We start from the raw sequence: 23,014 nt of genomic DNA, 5'->3' as shown, positions 1-23,014 counted from the left end.
GACCTCATATATTTATAGATGTGTATAATGAAGATTACATTCTAAATCATAGATTTAGAAACAAACCATGAAATCATAGATTTGGTAACAAACCAGTAAATCATAAATTTGGTAACAAACTAGTAAACCATTAGATTATCTTACTATATACAGATATGATCTATTCTACGTTTAACAGAGGCTATCAAGTCGACTCTGAATTCTAAATTCAGGTTCAAATCTTGGGAATGAAACGTGATACGCTATTAAAATTTTGAGATATGACTAAAATGATAAATGGCGTTCATTTTGTTATAACCATTAATTATAATTAATTAGTAATCCAAAAAAGGGCTCTTTTTTAAGGCCAACCAATTCATATAGTGGGATTACAATGACATATTCAACCTTATAGGTCAAAATATGGGCAATTTTGGTCCATTATCATAACAAATACATATATATATTTTTATTTTTTTTAATAATAATAATAATAATAATAATAAAGACATTTTCTGGTCGTATATAGTTGGCCTTTTATATATAATATATACATATATTCTTTTCCCTAATGAAAATATAACTGAAAACTGAATTTTACCTAACATAAACCCTATCTCTGTCTCTATCTAATTTTTTTTTTTGTTTTTTTTCGTAATTATTTTGGTCAAATTTGGACCATCATCTTAATACGATCATGAAGTAAAAACTCGACCAAAATGACTTAAAAAAATATTATGTTTACGAGAAAATGAATTAAAACGAATCTTGATAAATTTTTTCTAAAAAAGTAATTTATAATTTTGGAAAAACATAAAAATAATTTAAATACATTTTGTGTCACGTAAATTAATTATTACAAACAACAAAACAATTTTAACATTTTGATGAAAAAAAGCGAGAAACTTGCGAATCCTCACCTTACAAATTTGTTGAATTTTAAAGAAGAAACAAAATTAAGTTTCTCGGTTTAATCCGTAAGTGATCTATTTCATTAAATTATTAAAAATAATATAAAAATTATTATAATAAATTTAATTTTCTTCAAAATTTCTATTGGCTCGTGATGGTATTATTCGAGAACTAAGAAGAATATTAACACGTAAAGAAATTAATTTGTATAAAAATAATAATTAAATTTAAAGTTGTGATTTTAAAGGAAGAAATATATGTGGATTATTCTTAAATTACAATTTATTTAATAAAATAAAAGCTAAAATAAACACAACCAGGGTTTTATCCATGCAAATCCATGCATTAATACATTTAATTAATAAATAAATAGAGATTAAAATTAAAATTTAATTAAAAAAAAAGACCAAAAGTCGGCTACCGGCCAACTCATCCTTGCATATGAATCTCTTGCTTTTGAATCCAAAACTCTGTTGTTCCTATAAAAAACCCCACAAATCTTAAAGTACATTTCATGTTTTTGATTTCATTCAGTTGGCCACCCACAACTCCATCAAAACTTTTCCTACTTCCTTCCTTTTTTTTTCTTTTTTTTCCCTTCAAACCAAAATATAATTCCCATTAACATGTGTCGGGGATTGCTCGGTTGTCGTTGTCGTTGTCGTCTTCTTCTTCTTCTTCCCTTTCTCATCGCCATTGTCGTTTTTGAGTTTTTCTCGCTCTGCTCTAGCTCGTACGCTGATGTTGATCCTCCCCTGTTGATTAACCGTGGTGATGGGAAGGATCGTGATCAGCAGTATCATGGGTACTCTTCCAAATTCTCGAGCATGTTGACAACGAGGTTGGAGAAAATGGCACCGTCGCCCGTGGCGTCGTCGGAGATATTTAACGTGGATGATTATGGGGCAATGGGCGACGGAGAAGACGATAGCGAGGTGGGTTTTTGTTTTTGTTTTTGTGTGTGTGTGTGTGTGTGTGAATAGGATTAATGAGTTTGAGTTAAAGAATTAGGAGTGGATATGTTTTGTATTTAATTATTTCAGGCGTTTAAAGAAGCTTGGAAGGAAGCTTGTTCGTCAACAAATGCCATTTTTTTGGTTCCTAATGATAGAACTTATCACCTTAAGCCAATCACTTTCTCAGGCCCTTGTAACTCTCCTTTTGCATTTAAGGTATATTTATGAGTATTAATTTAATCCCTAATTTTTGTTAATTTTACAATAATTTTTAAATATTATAAGATTCAATCATATTTCTAATCATGATTAAAGATTATAAATAATTTTTTTTTTATTAATGATGAAATGAGACAAGGTAATACGTCATGTTTTTATGAATTACTAGAGCTAGTTATTTATTTTATTGTTTTTTTAGGAAGAAATTTCTATTTTCCTTTCTGATATGATTTATTTGAATTTATGTAATTATATTGAATTAAATTAATAAATTTCTTCAATTGCATTTCAACCCTCCATTTTATTACTATTATTATTATTAGCAAAATTCTACTTAGAATTTGTAATTCGGTTTAACAAATATTTTTTATTTAAAATTTGACTTTATCTTCTTTCATATAATATCACAATTATTTAGGAAACTGAAATATTCTGGTATTTTTGGAAAAATGAAGATTAAGTTTTTTTTTTAATTAAAAATGAATTAATAATATTGTTATTATTTATTTTTTTTTTTTTCAAATTGGAAGATCGAAGGGACAATAAAAGCCTCCCCACATATATCAGATTACGAGAAAGACAGAAGGCATTGGATTATATTTGAAAATCTAACAGAATTTACAGTGGAAGGTAAAGGCATCATTAATGGAAATGGAAGAAAATGGTGGTTAAATTCATGCAAAGTCAACAAAACCCTTGTGAGTTTCTCAATTTTACCTCAGTTAATTTTCAATCACAACTCATTTTGTGTGTTAATGGATTTCTTCTTCCTTTTTTCTTGTTCTTTCAGCCCTGCAAGGAAGCTCCAACAGTAAGGATTATGTGGTTTTGGAACTTTGGAAGAAATAAGAACATCTCCATTAACTTTGAAGCTAATTTCTCTCCCTTTCTCTCTCTCTCTCTCTCTCTAGGCTGTTACTTTCTATCAATGTACCAATCTGAGAGTGGAAGGGCTGAGGTTCAGAAATGCACAAAAGATGCATCTTTCCTTTCAGAAATGCAGCAATGTCAAAGCTCTAAATCTTTGGATTTATGCACCAGGAAACAGCCCCAACACTGATGGCATTCATGTCACAGCCACACAAATCATTCTCATCCAAAACTGTCTTATAATGACTGGTACGGTACTCCTATGCCTAAAAGCTTCATAACTTTTAGTTCATAACTTTATCTTTGTACTCTTTTTTTCAAGGTGATGATTGCATTTCGATCGTAAGTGGGTCGAAAAATGTTCGTGCAAAGGGCATAACTTGTGGACCGGGCCATGGGATCAGGTTTCAATAATACAGCTCTATAACTTGGCTAATTTGATTCAATGAGGTCTGTTTCATTGACTGTTTTTTTCTGTTTCTGGTTTGTTTTGCAGTATTGGAAGCTTGGGAGCTGGAAAATCAGAAGCTGAGGTTTCTGATGTGGTGGTTGATACAGCAAAGTTTACAGGAACATCAAATGGAGTGAGAATCAAAACTTGGCAGGTATACAAAGAAAACTTGTTTAGAACAGTAAAGATCGGTTGTTTTGAGTTGAAAATTGAAGCTATATTTCACTTTGTTAAGACTCAAAAATCAGAAAATGATGGAAGTTTACTGGATGCAAAAGCAACAGTGTTTGTGCCTGCTGATTTTGACACCAGAACTTAACCTGCACATTACTTTATCCTCTACTTTTTGACCAACTCAAAGCCTGTATGAGTATAGGTATCATGTGCTTTTCAAACCTACCAAACAATTCTCAGTTTTTTTTCACAAGTCAATGGCATTCAGGAGGGAGGGGGGAAGTTTGGTTTGCTTTCTCCCCTGCTAGTCAGCTAAGAATTGGGCTTTGAAAAGATTTCAAACATAGTGAACCAGTAAGATGAACATATTATGGTATGGAAGTTTCTGCACAAGAAATCAATGGGCCATGCCTTGCCACTCTTTCTTTGATCTTCTTTATTTATTTCAAGTCTTGTTTTATTGGTTTTTTAACTTCTGCATCTTGTTTGCGTTGGTTGTTTAGGTTCAAGTTTGGTCTAGAAACTTTGTGCAAAATAATTGTTTTCTTCTTTCATTAGAAGTCAAATAAATAACAAAATTGATAACTTCAAGACAATTTCAACTTAGAAAACACAACTTAAGAGTTAGATTTAGTGTTTTGATTTGACTTAAACTATCTATCAAAGATCTCTTTAGTTCTAATCCAACAGTTTGGTGTACAGGGAGGCAAAGGGTATGCACAAAACATAATATTCCAGAACATTGTGATGGACAATGTGACCAACCCAATAATCATAGATCAAAACTACTGTGATCAGAAAGAACCATGTACACAACAGGTAAACACTTCAAAAACCCAAATCAGCACAGCCTACAGCTTCAATATTTACGAAAAATTTCTGCTAAGCATTTTATCAAACACGTAACAGGCAGAAGCAGTGCAAGTGAGTAATGTAATGTACCAGAACATCAGAGGCACAAGCGGTTCGGAAGTGGCTGTGAAATTCGATTGCAGCAAAAGCTTCCCATGTCTGGAGATTCTTCTACAAGACATCGATCTTGTCCACAGAGATAAAACAGACGATAAATCCACCCAAGCCGAAGCTTCCTGTAAAAATGCCAGGTTGAAGAATAGAGGAAGGGTTTCTCCACAGTGCCCTGGACGACGATGAAGAAGAAATGACGGATCCAGTTTTGCAAATGCTTGATTGGGTCACTGTAAATTCAAATAATTTATACTTTTCATAAGCATTTGATCGGGCGATTCCACGTTGAATCTAGGGATTTGGATTAGTGGTTCGTTCCTTACGGTTCTTTTTATTGGGATAGTCATATAGTGGGGTTACTTACAGCAATGGTTGGAAGATCTTAAGCCACAGACTGGTTGAATTAATCAGCAATAAATGAATAAAGCTGAAGCCATAGATTGATTAGTTTTTCGTTTTATTTTTTCTTATAGTTCAAGATTGGTTGTATTAATGAACAATAAATTGAATAAAGAAGCCATAGTTTGCCTTTCAAATGGTTTTTTTTTTTTTTTTTTAATTTTCTTTAATGATTCCACGTCTATTGGAATGGGAAACGGAACATTCTCGGTAAGAGTTCAAAAAAATTTCATTAGCAAACACGTTTTAAAACTATAAGGCTGACAACGATATGTAACGGGTAGCACGTTTTAAAATCGTAAGGTTGACAAAGATATATAATGTGCCAAAACAGACAATATCAACTAGCGGTGAGTTTGAGCTGTTACAAATGATATTAGAGCTAGACACTAGGTAGTGTGCGAAATTTTTTCATAAGCAAATGCGTTTTAAAACTATAAGGCTGAACAACGATATGTAACGAATAACACATTTTAAAATCGTAAGGTTGACATCGATATGTAACGAGCCAAAGCGGACAATATCGACTAGTGGTGAGTTTGAGCTGTTACAAATGATATCAAAGTCAACATCAAGGAGTGTGCTAGTGTGGAAACTTTTCATTAGCATACGTGTTTTAAAATCATAAAGCTAATGACGATATGTAACAGGTCATATGTCTTAAAACCATAAGGCTATAATAGGTCAAAACAAACAATATCTGCTAACCGTGGGTTTGAGCGATTATAAATGATATTAGAGTCAGACACCTGGCGGTGTGACGGTGTGACGGTGTGGAAACTTCTCATTAGCATATGCGTTTTAAAACCATAAGGTTGACGGCGATATGTAATGGGCTAAAACATATCATATCTACTAGCAGACACCGGACAACGTGTCAGTCAAAGACACTAGCCCCAAAGGTGGGTGGATTGTGAAATCCCACATAAGAGCCAAACACCGGACAACGTATCAGCCGAGAACACTAGCCCCAAAGGGGTGGGTGGATTGTGAAATATCACATCGATTGGAGAGGAGAACGAAACATTCTTTATAAAGATATGGAAACCTCTCCATAATGCGTTTTAAAACCATGAGACCGACGACGGTAATATGAAACAGACCAAAAAAACAATATCTACGAGCAATAAGTTGATGAACTCTTTTTTAACAGATAACAAAGAAGATACAGACAGAGAGCATTCATTACAAAGGATCTACTCCATGCCAATAATTCTCCCTGCTTTTAGCATTGACTTGATGAACTCCACTGTAACAGATATCAAAGAAGATACAGACAGGCACACAGAAACAGAGAGAGACAGAGAGCATTCATTTAAGTTGTAGATGAAAGGATCCAAAATCTCATCCCTAGCATGATATTGTTAAAGATGACTTACAATAACAGAGTCCAATCATATAAAGTCGCATAATTAATAGATGTGATGGCTTAAACTTAGGGTAAATACACATCCGTACTCTTACAACTATCAAGCCCCCATAGTACGTAACTAGTTTCCTACCATTATACATCGATATAATGTTCTAAAAGTGGGACGATAGATAAATACTGCAAGATTTATATTAGAGAAGGTCATTAGAAGCACTTCCGATGAACAATTGAAGGCCCATTTTCATCATAGTCTGCCTTGGTTATATGCTGATTTTGGGGGAAGACAACCTTGGCAAGTATAGCACCTCCAATCCATGCTGAATACAAGGACAAATTCTCTGGCATATATTCTGGAGCCTGCAAAAGGAATGAACGTTTCCGTGTCATTAATCCAGGCAAACAATCTCAAATTTGTTTCCTTCTATTTCGTCCTGGATTATATTACCTTCACAAGAGCAGGACGAACAGCAGATGAACAGAGACTTGCTTCTTTCTGAAATCTTTCTTCGAATCCTGCACAATGTAACAAATTACCAACTGTAAGGTAATATACAGGAATAGCTTTCTTCAAGAATAAAACAAAACAAATACATAGCATGGACAGAGCTCAGTGCCCTCTCAAAGTAATGGTAAATTGTAAACACAGTAGAAATATCAGCAACTCAGAATAATGACTAAACAAAAGTTCACATCATCAATTTCATTAGCTTCATTCAGAAAGTATTAGCAGGTATACCGTGCCATTCACATAAATAATCATAAGGAGTAGTTTTGGCACGACCCATCGCTACGTGGTAAATGGATCTGTTCCCTTTAAATGTTAACATAGAAAGCTCTACACTTGAAAAAAAATTCTTGAAAACAAAGGCCTTAGCTTCAAATACTAAACAAAAGTCCTGGGTTACTATTTTTTACATTTAATATTTAAGAGAACTGAAAAGGTAAAAAAATGCAACTCTAGAAAAGGGAGAAAAGGCTAATGTCAATTATTACCAGTCATTGAAGATGTGCCTCCGCATAGAACAGTGTTTTCCAGTAGTTGCCGGTGGTTATCAGAGGATACGGTTGAAATAGTCTGAACAAGCTGCTCGACAATTCCTTGCATGTCCAAACCCAAAATTTGTGGCCGGAATAGTGCCTCACCTACGGTATACCTCTCTTTTCCAATTGTTATTACCTAAAATCAATGGCCAAACATTATATAGAGAGGACAAATTAATAGAGATCATAATTTGAAGACTTCACGTAGTTGAGGAAAAAATGCAATACGGAGGATAGAGGAAACTATAAGTCTATAAGGCAAATTCCGAAGACATGAGAATAAATACTTACGGATAAATGTACTGACCATTACGTGGAGTTGAAACCAGACAACAGATAGGCAAGATAATTAAAGCATTAAGTTTAAGTAGTTGATTGAGTGTTTCAAAATCATGTATGTACTCATTTCAAATGTCTGGTTATCATACAATCCAAGTATTCTTCATCTATAAACTTCTTTTAAAAAGAAAAATAGACTTTACTTCCTTCTCTTGAGTTTAGGGGTTCCCCAACCCTAGATATTTTTTGCTCAAAAGAAAAAAAAAGGACAAACACTTTAAAATCTTCCGCGAAATGATTATTCACAGACACTCAATCCAGACACGATTCACGACAGTAGAAGGCAATGAGGCAAAAAATTAAATATAAAACAATTAGTTGCAACCAAAGAAGCATAGACACTTTAGTTTGGTTAATGTGTCCATATCTGTCACTTGGACACATATGAAACATTTGTTAGCCCAATAGACAGTATTTGATACTAGTTGTATAAAGTGAATATGAGTCCAACATTAGCCAGCGTATAAAACACTTGAACCTACTTTGTTAAACATATAAACACATAAATAGAATGAAATACTATAAACACATAAACTAATAGACTTTGAATTTCCTTTCAGTATAAAAATGAAATAAATTTAAAAAAATGTATATTTAATAAAGGTGTAATTGTCATGTTTGTGTCCTAGCTTTTTTCAAAATGACATGTCATTGTGTCCATGTGTCGTATCCTCGACTTGTTATTGCATATGTGCTTCTTAGGTTGCATTTTAATCATCAGAGGAGAAAGGAGACACAATGATTTGAAATACATGTACCGTTCCCCTAATCTTCTATAATATTTGCTAGAGTCGTCCATCTTCATGTTCCTCATTCATATCCAAGCAGTAAATCATTTAATTATGGATTCCCATTATTAGAAATAACATGGTACTTGTGAGACTGAATGTGATGACTTGAGAAATTGGAACTTTGCAGAGTAAATCTGAAACATTTAGGAAAGAACGGGATTAAAGTTATAATTACTATAACCCATAAATGAAACTCTTATGGCCTAGATTAAAACATAAATATCAGTGTTTGCATTGATTAGTCCAAGCAACTCTCTAAGCATACACCCTCACGGCCTGATAAGCCAAGGCCTGGTTAGATATTTTACTTCATACGTCTTCACAAGATGCTGCGAGTAGAACCACCACATACACAAGCCTAATAAGCCTAAGCCTGCATAGAAATTTTACTTAATTTTTCTTAATAAGCTGTTGCCACTTGCAACTCAACTCAGCATACGCACGGCCCCCTCTTTTGCTTTCTACCCCCAACTAAATCAGCTCAACAATCAGTTACTGTTAGCACATGCATAAAGACATACTTAGGTCTAGTAAAACAACAATTATTGAGATGCAAATCCAAATACAAACCTGCCCATCGGGAAGGGTGTGTGTTTCGAGCTGGCATGAATCTCCAATTTTCGAATAAGCCAACTCGTCTTCAGCACAACAAGTAAACAATTCTTTTATTTTCTCAACATCAGCTGTGCTGATATTCACCATTGGGCGAGATTTTCCAAGTTCTTGAGCAAGCAACCTTGTCAAATCAATGCCTCCAATTTCAAGTCTTCGTGACGCAATGTGATGAACAGCTCCTTCGATTACTGGTGCAATATCTGGTCATGAAGCCAAAAGGCAATATAGACAATAATTATGCTTCTTGTATTGAAAGCTTGAAATGGTTAAAGAAAAATATTAGAGATGATATTTTTAAACCACATCTTGGAACTTTCAAGTAAAGGTAAAAGAAAGTTGTTTGGTGATATTAAAGTTTGGAAGGGTGCCTTGTAAGAAATTATGTGTCTTTCTGAGGAAATAATAAGGAACAAGACAAGTCCAACATGATGAGTAAGTACGGGAGCCAAATTAACCTGAGAATCTGTTGCAAGGCTGAGAATTTAATCATAAAGCCACCTCATACCCTGTTCATCATTATACTCATGTGTCAAAATGACCACTGCCTCTCAATTTTTTTTATTTGAACATGCTCACAGGACCTACCTTGTTTATGTAATGTAGCTATGAGTAACAGGTACAACATTGCATTTCTTATTTGCATGACTACAAAACATTATAACCAACCACATAACCCAAACTAGGTAATGTTCGTAAGTTATAATTTTAAAAGATATAATGCACGATCTCTATCTTTATATCCTTCTATCTAAGGAACAAGTTAATACCTTGCTTTGTATATTATATAAATAAATTCGAACATCCATTGGCAAAACTATTCATTGAAAAAAGCAAGGATATGAATTCCACAGAAGTTGATAAATATTTGACAAAAATACAGGCCATAAGCTCTAGTAAGGATCTGTTCAGATGTGGGTCATGTACCTATTTTCCCATGTCCGATATCAACAGTGCATCCCGATATACGCCCTACAGCATAAAGTGACAATACAGCTTGTTCAGATGCATAAAATCCTGAGATGTTGAATGTCTCAAACATCAATTGCACCAACTGTTCTCTGATAGCCTGGAAAACAGAATGTCTCTCATTTTCCTCGAAGAGAAGAAAACATGCACACGTGTATGTATTTCTTTCAAGTACAGTATAACCCCAAGGGGAAGCAAGTATTTTTCTATCAATTGATGCTCTTTTCTTCTTTTTTTTTTGTTTTGTTTTTTTTTTTTTGTTTTTTTTGATAAGATCAATTGATGCTCTTTCTTCACCACCTTTGCATAGATGGTCCACATGTTCAAAATTACTCTTGCTATATGACGCATACTAATTGTGGTAGTTGGGTCCTCCATAACCAAAAGAATTCTTAGTGAACTACCATTAAAATTTAAAATTCTGAGAAATCTTGCGCTTTCAAGAGTAGAGAAGAGTCCCATGAAATTTGTTAGCCATGTTCAAGGGGGAGGTATTGTCTATTGTTGGCCTATATGGATCAATCACAGACCTAGAGAGATGATGGTTTACCTCACACAAAAATAGAAGCCTTTGGAGGATTTGAATAGACAATAAATACACAACAAAATTAGGTTATAACTACGAATGGTATCATCTCGCATCTAACACTACCTTTAGAAAAATCACTTATTCAAATCAGCGTAAAATATATAGTAATGATGCAATTACTAAGAATTGGTAGAAAGATGAAGCCACTGATTCTTAATGAAAAGAATACCATTATTTGCTTTTGAGTAATAAATAGTGAAATTAACTGAGACCGACCTTGGGGGTAGAAAGTGGATCTGTAAACAATATCTGTCCTTCATTGCCAATTTCCCATCCAAGTCCAGTATATAAAACATGGTGCAACAAATCCTCCATAGCATCCCAATCCTTAATGAACCCCCGGACAACCGGATCAACAGTCACGTCCTCAAATTGTGAATTCTCAGTTACTGATCCATCCTCGGGCATTCGTTTCATATGGGTAGGAATTATCTGAGACATGTGGAGAGAGATTAAGAAGAATTAAGAGAAAAATCCCCAACTAAAAACCGTTTTCCAATTAAAAAAAGAAAATCATTTCCAATGTAAAGTAGTATGAAACTCTATGTTTACAACACTCAGCTTACGACTTCCCTAACCTAACCAAGAACCAAGGAGTACTCAGCTTCAATTCTGAACAACCTTCTCACACCATTCCGCTAGTCTCTTGAAGAAAAAGAAAAAGCCCTTTGCGAATGGTTCCTCAGGGAAATAGCTATTAATTTAACACTTTTCAATAATCGTCGACAATTGAAGTGCAGAATTTGCATTCAAACGTTCGCAGCGGTGGAATACAAATCCAGGCAGATAGAAAAGAAAAAAAGAAAAGCAGTTGAAGCAAAATACCATAGAGGGAGCCTGATCCGGTATGGCAGGTCCGGCTTTGAGAAGCTTGGAGCCAGGGTCGACCACGGCGGCTTCCATTTGCTTCTTCCTCTCTTCTTCAGATGAAATCAGAAGAATTCAGGGTTTCGATCTTTTCCTTCAACTCGCTACCAGAAAAGCTTCGAGATGCGGCCCAGCCTCCGCCGGAAAGCTGAATTTCAATTCTCCACACTCATCTCGCGGTCGAAAGTTTCTTATGTTTTGCGTTGCGCGGTTTAATTCATTTTCTCTCCCTATTTTCAAATTATATTGGAATTATCGTTTAATAAATTTACAATATTATTCTCATTTTCATTTAAAAAAAAAAAACAAATTTCCATATAACCCAAAGTATACTTCAATTTTTCTAAAACAAAAATGTGGGTCAGATCTAACGTATTATGATGACTTTATTATCTAATTTGAAGCAAGCTTATTCATTACTTGTACAAGATCTATTACCTAATGTGAGTCAAGCCTGATCTATTACCTTATGTGAGTCAAGCTTGTACAAGAGAGATGCAACGTCATGTAACTTCTATTATAACTTCTAAACCTATCATCCATTACCTAATGTGAGCCAAGCCTAATCATTATTTATACACGAAGAGATGCAGCATCAGGTAACTTCTATGTCTATAAAAGTGACAGAAAAAACAAAATATTCAAAATTTCACTGCAATATAAGTGGTCATACAATTAATGAGTATCGAATCCTTAACTTTCGCTGTAAATTTTGTAATAGAAGCGGATATACAGAAAGGCAAGACAAGTCAATCAACGCAACAATCATGGATATTTTTAAATTAATTCTCGAAGGCGGATCTACTTCCAAAATTATTATATTAATAAAAATACATCAAACTTTCAACTTTACCTCAAAAATAAATTTTTTTATAAAAAAAAATCTCAAATGCTTAAAACTTTCTAAAATTTCAATAATATTTTTAAAAAGAAATTAAAGACTCGAAAAATATCACTAAATTTTTTTCAAAACTTAAAAAATACCACCCAAAAAGAACTATTTCTTATTAAAAATTAACGAAGAAATTAGGAAAAAAGAAGCAAATCGAGATAGACTAAAATTACTTGCGGGCTAAAAAAGATGTATTTACAAATACACACATCATATAAGAAATATACCAGAAATTAATCATATAAGACTCCAGATGACTGAATTGTTGCAGTAATCCCGCAGATTTTCACCATCACCAATTACAGGGTCGCTCATGATGGTATAGTAGTTCATATCAACCGATATGGGGCCATTTGTTGAGCTAGCGTTCTCCTGACCTTCTTCCTCAACCAAAATGAGATCACGTTGCTCGCCATTGGGAGTAACATCGTCACGTTCCTTTGGATTAGAAGCTCTATAACTCGATTCGGCCATGTCCCCCAGAAGGTCTTTGAGGGCATTGTCGGAATATGAATCTGCAATGGAGGTGAAGCTTACATCCAGGATTGGAATCTCGAAGTTCACAATGGATGTGTCACGAGAAAATCCGAGAACATCGTGTACTATGTCTATGTCGCAGCTTCCTTTTGTATCCGCGTTGGCATTAGTTCTATCTGCGTCATTTTTGGGATGATGATGAAGAGTGTGGATGGGAATTCTCTTCTCTGAAAGATAATCTTCACTTGTTTCATCAATAACTTCCACATTTCCAAGTTCCTCCATTCCTTTAGCACTTTGTTCATCTAAAGGAGCTCCGAGACCACCATCGGCGCTCTCATACTTGCGTTCCCGGCTCATGAGAACTGGTTTGTCATCTCCATCAGCAATTTTGGAAGAATAATCATGCCGGGAAGGGCTCGAATTCCTGCAATTGGTAGAAGACAGAGAGGGTGAAGCAGAATTTGCTGTGCATTGTGTGTTATCCATTTCTTGGGAACAGCTTATATGATCTATTCTGGTTTCAGACAGGTCGCATGACAAAGATTTCTTGTGATTGTTTCCATCTTCATTTGAAAGGTCTGGAGGTCTAACAGTTACAGTTTTTGAATGTTCTGGAATGCTGATTGAAGATGATGATAACGCGAACTGAGCGAGAGCAGATGCTAATACATCATCGATTGATGGCTTTGGTTTACTCTTTGAAGAATCCACCACAACCTCCAGGGTTAGATTCTCTTGGCTGTCATCATTTCCATTCGAAAACTCAGCAGCAGCAATCACAACATTCCCCTGATCATAATCATCAACGTTTGAAAACTCAGGAGCAGTTACCACAAGACTTGGACGCATCAGTGACGAACCCCCTGAGCTGGATACATCAAGTGCAATGGGTGATGTACCTGAACGTAGTTCCTTTTGATCTGGTCCGCAACTGGGATGATCGTTCCAACTGTTATAGAAGGAGTTAGATGCTGACTCGATAGCAGAAAAGCTCGGAGCAGACATTCTGTAGCAAGATGGCCATTCTGAACCATGTGACGTCTTAGTTACAACTTCAAGTTGCTGCTCAACCTGCTTAAGCCTCCCTTCAATGCTGTTAATGGGTTTTAGCATATTTTCTTCAAACCTTAAAAAACAATTCTCTATTCTGTCCATTCGAGAAACAAGCTGACCCAAAACGTTTTCAATTCGACGAAGTGGTTCATTGTGCATTCTCTCTGTAACAGGAACTTGTAGATGCACCTCAGGCTGACGTACAGATCTGTCACACTCTTTTTCTTCATGAAATTCCACTTCATCATCAACAGTTACACAAGATTTTCCTTCCTGCTCAAGTCCAGTTACACTATCGGTTGAATCCAGAGCATTTGACCCAATCTTGGTTAATATATGAATTCCCTCATTAGAATTACGGCTACCATTGCTCTTACTACTTTCAGTAGTTTTAGATAACTGCAGAAGGGTTGGGACAAGCATGGACATCAAAGAACTTTGAGAACTTTGAGCTGTGTTCATCACTGGGCTCTCTTCCTCTAAATCAACGGGATTGGCAAACACATAGATTTCATCTACATATACAATACTTTTATTCTGAAGTGACAGAAGACGGATTGTAAGAGATGTGCAAGGATTTGCATCCGTTATTTCTGCTGTAGCCTCATAAAAGTCCTGGGAAAAAAATGCTTCATCAATAAAGCATTCATAAAAACAGATTTAGATCACCATTTAGATATTCAGAATTTTTCTGTCTCTATAATTTGCAGTGTGAATCTTCTTGGTAGATTTTGTCCATAAAGGTACAAGTTTAGATATCTTGACCTTTTCCTACTACTTCGCAATTTAAATTTAAACCTTCCTTCCTTTCTTTGGTAGGATTCATCCATGTACACAATTAGTTTCCTTCCTCCTCAGTAGTCATTCATCAGGACTAAAGTCAGCAATGTGAACATTAATAAATGGAATGCAACTAAAAAGAAACACGTATCAAATATCACCAAGCATTGACATTTTAAGTCCAATGGTAACATCCTGTAAAGATCCCACATTGATTGGAGAGGAGAACGAAACACCCTTTATAAAAGTGTGGAAACCTCTCCTAACAGATGCGTTTTAAAAACCTTGAGGGTAAACCCAAAAGGGAAAGTCCAAAGAGGACAATATCTGCTAGCGGTGGGCTTGGGCATTACACATCCCTTCCAAGATTTAGGGGACTCAACAAATCTAGGAACTAATGGCACATTCTTACATAAACACTTTGGTCATCTACATTACTATCTTCAAATAAAATATTCCAATTCAACAACCATGAATTAGACAGTAACCAGTGGGAAAATGTTGCAAGGTCAACTATTGTCATTTGAGATTAATCCAAGTACGCACCAGTTAACCTTACATCTCAGATCGATCGCTTGTTAAAATGGTTGGAAAACTAAGATCTGGGAACTTTAAGGAGAGAACACCATTGCATCATGAGAATCCAAATAACATATGGAAAGGATAGAATGAGCTTTTTGTCAATGAAATATAAGTGAGATCAATGTAACACACCTGCTTAATCATCCTCAATGAGTCTCCACCAGACGTGATTATAGAAGAATTGTTTTTATGATCGAGGGCTAGGCCATCGGGAGCTTTAACTTCAACCCAGTCATCTTCATTCATGTTCAAGTTACTGCCACGTTGTGTATTGGCTTCAGTCACAATTCCATTAGACCCATTTATACGTGCAGAGTCATCATCAATACCATTTGTGTGAAGCACTTCTTCGTCTCTCAAAGCAGCACCACAGCGGACAGTACACAAATATTCATTTTCATTTTGAGAAGAGGTACCGCAGTACATCTCATAGACTCGAGCGGTGCTTCTAACATAAACCTGCCGGATCTCGTGCTTTTCCGCAAAACGAACTGCAAACCATGATCTTTAGTTACCCCTTCAAGAGGCATCACTGAAAATCTGAAATTCTCAATGTGGCCAACTCAATGTTTAATTAAAATATGGGAGCAAACAAGCTGGAAAAAAACTGACAAGTGACTTGATAAACAATAAATTGCCAAGTTCATCCAACTGCCAGTAAACGGAAACTGTTATACCATGAAAAGGATCACTCTTCCCGTCTTTGATAACTAAATCAAATCAGATAGCTTTAAGCCACCACTAATCTTGACTTATAATCACCAATTCTATACTTAGTCTTACAGCCCTAAGATTGTCGTTGATAGTCACTTTCTTGCAAAAATAAAACAGAAGGTGAAACAACCTACATAAATTAATGAAAAACCTGTCGTTTCTTAATGCAATTTTCGTAGTATCATTCTATGATCCTAATTTTTTTCGAGAAACCTCCACGGAACTCAGCACTTGAAATCACTCAAAAAACAATATCAAACCAAACAATCAGATGAGAGAGAGGACTTAAGAACTCACGAGTAATCTCGCATGGACCAGACTCCGGTGAGGGACGGCACAGAACAAGAGGCGACTTGGGGCCGAATTCGACCGTCTCCTCCTCGTCGATCGGAGAGTAGAACGATTCATAGACGACTGTATTCTCCAAACAGCCACCGGCGACCGTCCAGTTTGCGTCGGGGCACCATGAAGGACTGCAACTAACGTCGCCGTCGTTCTGTGAACCCATGGCGGCAAATTTTTCCGATGGTATGAAGAGAGAATCTCAGAGAGCTACATGAGAGGAGTTCAGATTTGGGTTCGTATTTCTCAAGCAAACTGATTTATGTATTTATTCTCTTTTTTTTTTTTTTACTTAAATTATACGTTTTATATTTTAGTTAGTTTATCGTTGATTTTCAAAAAATGTCTCTATCCGCATTTTCACCTGTTCCTCTTATTTCATAAAAATTATTATTATTTAAATTTTGTTAAAAAAATATATATATGAATTAAAATCAGAAAGTTACCATTACAAAATTTTTTAAAAAAAAAAAAATTCAATATGTTTCCAAAATTTATAGAGGAGAAATAACCAATATTAACTGTAAAAAATAATAATAATAATATTAAATTAACAATTAACTGGAATTATTTAAATTAAATTTTAAATTTTAAAATATAAGTATAATGAAACTAAAATTATATAGATAAAAATAGTAATTTAATATATAATATTTGTAACTTAGGAATGATCTCTTTCATATAATATAAATAACAAAAAATAGTATCAACTTGAGTATAGTTCAATTGGTTAGAGATATTGGTAAGTTATAGAAGAGGTCAGAGGTTCGAATCTCTATTTCATAAAAGATAGAGATTTGAATCTATGATCTTTTAATAATTTACTAATATCATAATTAATTGAGCTATGCTCATGTTGACATTTTAAAATTTTAAATAAAATGTGTCTCCTAGTTCGTCAATGTATTTTCACAATCGATCAACTACTTGGTCGTTTCACTGAACAAGAGTCCCATCCATCCAATGGTATCCTAAAACTTAAACTTAAACTTTATAATCTTAGCAAAATGACAGACAGCTTAAAACAACTACAAGGGAGAACTGATTCGAAGAGACTGCCTACCGAGGATCGGCCTCCATGAAATGCTCGAGTTCACTCTCTCCTTCGAGTCCTCGAAAGAATCGTCTCCATACACGCTGCATATATACTGGGAAAGAAAACCCCAACATGGTATAATTAAGGGGACAGGTTTCACCTTCATGATTTCGACCTCTTTTGCTTAAGAGGAACGAGGCGAATTCCTTGCTTCCCGAGTTCCAATGTTTTTACTCTATCATCATCGAGGGTGACAGATAACGTTGACGTACCATCGATCATGTCACAAACCACTCCTTTCTGCCTGATCATCATATCAAATGTAATATGGCAAATTAGTGATGCAAAATATTTATCTCTAAGGCCAACAGATCGCTCGGGATTTGGTTAGCCAATTGTTTTCCGAACGTATAAACTAATCTGGTTTTCGAGCATATTAGAAAAATAAAACTCACCATGACTTGTCTGTTGGGTGTTGAACTTCAACCCTCTTTCCTATTGCATCTTTACCCAATTTTTTGAGAATCCAATTAGCGTCCATGATCTCATCCAATAAATTATCTTGATGAGACCGAGCCAAGTCGTCGACTTCATTGAACGATATTTTCTCCATCAAGGGCGATGGTCTTTTTCGTTTCGACCGTTGCCCTTTGACAGAACTTTTTTCTTCCTCGTGACAAGAAATTTGATTTTCGAGGGGACGTTTCTTAAATTTGAACTTCAACAAAGGTTTCGAGTCCCTGGGCAAAGACTGTGGTAAAGCTGTCTGACCATTATCGTCGTGTCCATCGTTGCATATATGGGATCCACTCTCGAGTTGTTTCCCTGGAGGTACCTTCTCTTCTTTTACCATGGAAACGTCAGAATGAACTGCAGGTGTGTTTCCTTCCACGTTTCTCTTACGAGAAAATACGCGAGTGCCATTCGGAGGACCAAGTTCAGAGCTACTAGTGTTACCTCTGCCAAACGCAGAATTCGTGTCCGAACATCCAAATCTAACTTTTCCGAAGCTAGGAAGGCTCTTCTCTGTTTCCCCAGCTTTCGGTCGTGTTGATTGGCTGGAGTTATCGACTTTGTCTCCTATACATAGAAGAGAAATACAAATTAGATCTTGAACAGTAGAATCTAAAAGAAGAAAACCATACCATTTGAGGACACCAAATCTTGTTCTCCTTGGCAACTTGAAGCATCAAACTTCGGGGAAGTAGCAACGTTAATTTTCCGTGCGCCTAAGTTTATTACTAGCTTCTTTCCTTTAGCCGTCTTCGACTTACTCGCATATTTTCCTGAATCTTCTCCAGTATCGACACCGTCACCCTTCCTCGCCTTGATTTGAACGACTTTTGAGGTCCTTTCTTCATCACTTACCATCACCTCCTCCACAAACTTGTGTTTTAACACCCCTGGTTGATTAATCGAGCACATCCCTTCATTGTGGCTAACACTCCCAGCAACCGGTGAAGAATACGAGTCAGGTCCTTCATTATTTTCGGGTTGCAAACCACCAGTCTTCTCATTACGCCCTTCCAAACTCTGATCTACTTCAGATTGATTAGCCAAAGGAGTCCGAGAAGATTTTTCTTTCGCGTATTTTTTATTCGATGATTTTTTCCCATAATCCTTGCTCTTTTTGGGTGTTTTGTCAACTAACCCCTTCAGAGATAGTTTGAATGAACGTCCAAACTCGTTCTTACTAACCGCAGGACCGTTTTCTTCGTCGTCTGAATAAGGTGAAATGGAAAATATTTCTTCTTGAGTGGGTAATCCAGCAGCAGCCCTCAAGCTAACAATTAGATCACGATCCGCTTCATCCTTTCTTCTCCAAATCTCTTGAACGGCATCGTCTAGATTCTTTACCTGAAAAAAAAAAAAAAAAAAAAAAAGTTGAAGGGCCTCGAGAACAATTTAAATCAAAACCGTAAGTGTCTACACCGGGGGGCGGGGAAGAAGGTTGGCGTTAAGAAAACCTGATAACATTCTCCACGACACGCCGTGCATTTGTACTGGAGATTCCCATCTATTTGAAACTGTAAATATTTTTCATCACTGTAAAAGATTTAAAAGAACTGATCGGTATCATATATTGAAACAGGAAGATCAGTACGTCAAAGCTAAGACAAGTGTAGTTCTCGTACGTCAAAGCTAAAAGATCGGTATCATATATTGAAACAGGAAACCGAATCGGTACCATATATGAAGAAATCAAAGCATAACATCAAGAGAATAATTCTAGACAAGCCTCACAATGACACCATCTGTAAGGTAGGCTATTACAGTGGAGCCAATGGAAGCAGCAATGGTATAAAACTGATGTGCAATCCATAAGTTTACAACAGCAACTACCAATATAAATAATTAGGCTTATCCATCATTTCGGTGTCAAACGTGGAACTAAAACGTCAGAAAAGATTAGCTCCATACATTTGTCCACGCATTCGTGAGTCAGTCGAGCAAGAATTTCGAAAATAAAAAGCCATGACATGGATGGCAGCAAATATATAGGTCATTCATGAGTCTGGTCTGTGCAAAAGTAAGAACCAGGTAGGGAAAAACCTGATACTATCACAATGGCAGTGCACCCAGCGCTGGCAAACGTCACAGCAAACCATCGGAGTAGATTCGGAATCTCTATAAACCTAAAAGAACACACGAGTTCACCCACTATTATTATCACCCCCGCCACAGAAATTGTAGTTTCGATACCCGCAAGGAACTTAAAATCCGAAAATATTGTGTTGATGTAAAATTTATTACCTTCAAACACACAGGGCAGTAGTTCCCCTTTACAAATAATCTACCACATGCATCACAAAATGTATATCCCAGAAACCACCTGCATTACAACGGCAAGCATAAGATTTTTTCGTCTTCAACAGTTCAACTCATGGAAATTCAAAAGAAACGAAATTTTTCTCGTCTTCAACGGTTCAACCCGTGGAAATAAACACATGACATTGCATGATGCACACAAATTTGAAGAAGATTACTAGGAAATAAACACATGACATTGCATGATGCACACAAATTTGAAGAAGATTACTAATAAGTAGTATTTGAGCTGTAAAGGGGAAAAAATAGTAATTGAAAGTGATGGAAGACAGCATTTTACGTTATCACTAGCTTATCTTCAGCTAATGCAAGGCTTCGCACATTCGAGACGGTGTCTTACAAAATAAAACATCAAATCTACCACACGAACAAAAAGTAAGAACAACAGATGATGAGGTGAACATGACGAAGTAGGGTCTTTTTCAATGATACAAATTGAGAAACTAAAACAACTGATATTTGGATGTTAAAATAAAAATAGAAAGTATCAGCAAGAGTGCAGACGATCCAAGAGAATAAACCGCATACCTCACACTTTGGCCATTTCCTGGAACATTAGACTCACAGCTGTGGCACCTCGTATGCTTTGGACACAAATAAGGTCCAGAACTAACGTTCTACCAGATTCAATCACACGCATCAGTATTAAGCACGTTACTTGACTGGGATACAAAACTCGAGCGAAAAAACACTCCCTACCTTGTGAGGAGGATGCTGACAGTAACAATGGTAAGCACCATCACATCTTTTGCAGAACATAAATTTATTTGGATCACCAGTTCTTCTGCATACCTGAGTACACGGTCGTATTGAAAAACTTATATAAATCACATGACAATGTGCTCTTTTCTCTAGAAGAACCAAGGTAAATACCAAGTCTTTAACCGATGAAAATCATTCAAATCAGCATTAACCTCGGTATCAAGGGTATATAATGAGACCATCAGGCGATTAAATAAAAATGCATTGCCTTCGAGATCGAGGAAACTAATAAATTAGTGATGCTGCTGATAAAGAGAGAAAATATGGTAATGCTGCATATTCCTTATTACCTCGCATGCTCGGCAGGAAGGGCAAGTCCACGAACTCCAGTGAAATAGATCTGCCAACACGCACATAGCAAACGTTTAAAAATAATTCTCGTCTAAAAATAAACTTGTGACCACGCCTTACCCCTATGTTGAGCCCAGGATTTCAAGCAGCTGCGATGGTACTTTTTGCCACAGGTTTTGCACGAAAGCATCCTCCGTGTTCTCTCACTAGATTCATTTTCACCAACAAAACATATTCTACACATTACATTCACATTCGACTGCCTCTGCTCTTCCCCCACGAGACTACCGGAGGCATCCTGTTCAAGGAGAAAAAAACACGATTATAACTACAGCAGACAGGGCCCTTAAAAATGTCTCGTAAATGACATTCCGAACTGAAGGAGAACCTTAGGGAGTTCGGGCATGAGAGGCAGCCCTCACAGCACAGGCCATTCACTGATCTAGTAAATACCTAATAACTATATACTTTCCATCAGCAGCTGCATTAATCCTAAGTAAAGTAAACTGTTTGTATTTTCAATAGATTTCTCACTAAATCCCAAATACAAAGGAAAGAAACCCTCATCTATCCGGAGCATGTTCAAGTATTCAAAAGGACCAAAGGGCTAATGGCTTACCATACGTGCTGGCTAATCAGCAAAGATCAAGCTAGCTAAATTCAGCATCAAAACAACAGGAAAAAACAAATCCCTACACTAAACTTCTACTCCACAACGATTTTTACAACAAAAACATAATCAACTAACCAAGAACACAGAGTCAAATCTTCAACATGGTAAAGAAAACAATCCAAACTAAAACCCTCACCACTAAACTCCCAGATTCAAACCGCCTGGCATAGTCCTCAGCTGCAATCATAGCAGCAGCAGCCTTACGCTGAAGCGCAATACGCTTCGTCTGAGCCGACATCGCCGCCGCCATCTCATCGACCCCATCAGCTCCACTAATAAACGCCTCACCAACAACCCCAACAGGCTGCACTGGTGGGGGAGGCGGCGCAACCTTCGGAACCCAAACCTGAACCGTCGCTCCCTTTCCATCACTAACCCTAATTCCCCAAGGATCGTTGAGAAACTCCTCCACCTTACGCACCCCATCAAGAAACTCATTCTTAACTCTCCCATTCTGCAAACCCGGCTCAAATCCTAGCGCACAGAAGCAAATCCTTCGACTACACAACACAGAAAAACAAACCCATGTGAGGTTTCGAAGCAAAAAACAAACGAGATGGGTAGTTGAGAGAAAGAAAGGCCAAACGGCAACGAAAGAGAGAACACCCAAAAGAAAGCAAAAGAAAGAAAGAAGAAAAATGGGATTAGAAGGAAGAAAGAAAATGAAAAAAAAAATGAAAAAAAAAAAAAGAGAGGGGAAGTGTGTATACCATGTAATTGGACAAGCTACGTGAAATGCCATATTTGCGAGAGATTTAGAGATTTTGAATTTTTGATTGTGCGTTAGGGATCGCTCCCTCCCTCTCTCTCTCCCCCTCTAAAATTTTAATCATCCAAAAATATATATAAAATCGATTTAAAAAAAGAAATGAAATTTTTATAAATATTAGGACTGATTGAGGAGAGCGTTGAGAATCGAAGAGGAAGGGCGGGGAAGAGGTCTCGAGGGAAGTAAAATTTTTATAAATATTAGGACTGATTGAGGAGAGCGTTGAGAATCGAAGAGGAAGGGCGGGGAAGAGGTCTCGAGGGAAGTAAAATTTTTCGCTCTGTTTCAAAGAAAGACCGTATTTT

At 36.3% G+C, this 23,014-nt stretch overlaps 4 protein-coding genes across 5 annotated transcripts; 1 reads left to right on the top strand and 3 right to left on the bottom strand.

Annotated features, from left to right (window-relative positions):
* The first annotated feature begins 1,428 nt into the window (after nucleotides 1-1,428).
* On the top strand, nucleotides 1,429-4,971 carry LOC111488393 (polygalacturonase QRT2-like). The gene is made up of 9 exons (XM_023136120.1): nucleotides 1,429-1,826; nucleotides 1,935-2,063; nucleotides 2,597-2,764; nucleotides 2,857-2,877; nucleotides 2,978-3,185; nucleotides 3,259-3,340; nucleotides 3,433-3,541; nucleotides 4,264-4,380; nucleotides 4,471-4,971. The coding sequence occupies exons 1-9, from the start codon at nucleotides 1,518-1,520 to the stop codon at nucleotides 4,711-4,713; spliced, it is 1,386 nt and encodes a 461-aa protein (XP_022991888.1). The 5' UTR covers nucleotides 1,429-1,517; the 3' UTR covers nucleotides 4,714-4,971.
* Nucleotides 4,972-6,249: 1,278 nt separating this feature from the next.
* LOC111488404 (actin-related protein 7-like) lies at nucleotides 6,250-11,738 on the bottom strand. Its single transcript, XM_023136138.1, has 7 exons — nucleotides 11,465-11,738; nucleotides 10,856-11,071; nucleotides 10,009-10,150; nucleotides 9,040-9,284; nucleotides 7,292-7,475; nucleotides 6,744-6,811; nucleotides 6,250-6,655 (listed from the first exon to the last, which is right to left on the bottom strand). The coding sequence occupies exons 1-7, from the start codon at nucleotides 11,540-11,542 to the stop codon at nucleotides 6,503-6,505; spliced, it is 1,086 nt and encodes a 361-aa protein (XP_022991906.1). The 5' UTR covers nucleotides 11,543-11,738; the 3' UTR covers nucleotides 6,250-6,502.
* Nucleotides 11,739-12,575: 837 nt separating this feature from the next.
* LOC111488374 lies at nucleotides 12,576-16,599 on the bottom strand. 2 transcript variants are annotated; one of them, XM_023136084.1, is made up of 3 exons: nucleotides 16,305-16,599; nucleotides 15,426-15,784; nucleotides 12,576-14,546 (listed from the first exon to the last, which is right to left on the bottom strand). In XM_023136084.1, exons 1-3 carry the CDS (start codon nucleotides 16,513-16,515, stop codon nucleotides 12,636-12,638), a joined length of 2,481 nt encoding a protein of 826 aa, XP_022991852.1. In that variant the 5' UTR covers nucleotides 16,516-16,599; the 3' UTR covers nucleotides 12,576-12,635. The 2 variants fall into 2 exon arrangements, with proteins under 2 accessions (XP_022991852.1, XP_022991853.1); XM_023136085.1 differs by having other exon boundaries at nucleotides 15,426-15,833; nucleotides 16,305-16,394.
* A 556-nt stretch (nucleotides 16,600-17,155) lies between these two features.
* Nucleotides 17,156-22,977, bottom strand: LOC111488373. The gene is made up of 12 exons (XM_023136083.1): nucleotides 22,651-22,977; nucleotides 22,077-22,440; nucleotides 21,388-21,565; nucleotides 21,267-21,316; nucleotides 20,914-21,006; nucleotides 20,743-20,831; nucleotides 20,140-20,218; nucleotides 19,939-20,021; nucleotides 19,353-19,431; nucleotides 18,531-19,242; nucleotides 17,841-18,465; nucleotides 17,156-17,689 (listed from the first exon to the last, which is right to left on the bottom strand). Exons 1-12 carry the CDS (start codon nucleotides 22,680-22,682, stop codon nucleotides 17,548-17,550), a joined length of 2,526 nt encoding a protein of 841 aa, XP_022991851.1. The 5' UTR covers nucleotides 22,683-22,977; the 3' UTR covers nucleotides 17,156-17,547.
* Nucleotides 22,978-23,014: the final 37 nt, after the last annotated feature.

Source organism: Cucurbita maxima, unplaced genomic scaffold, assembly GCF_002738345.1.
Source record: "Cucurbita maxima cultivar Rimu unplaced genomic scaffold, Cmax_1.0 Cma_Scf00013, whole genome shotgun sequence".
Taxonomy (NCBI): domain Eukaryota; kingdom Viridiplantae; phylum Streptophyta; class Magnoliopsida; order Cucurbitales; family Cucurbitaceae; genus Cucurbita; species Cucurbita maxima.
Note: the sequence above shows the minus strand (reverse complement) of the source record. Positions and strands in the feature narration are given on the sequence as shown.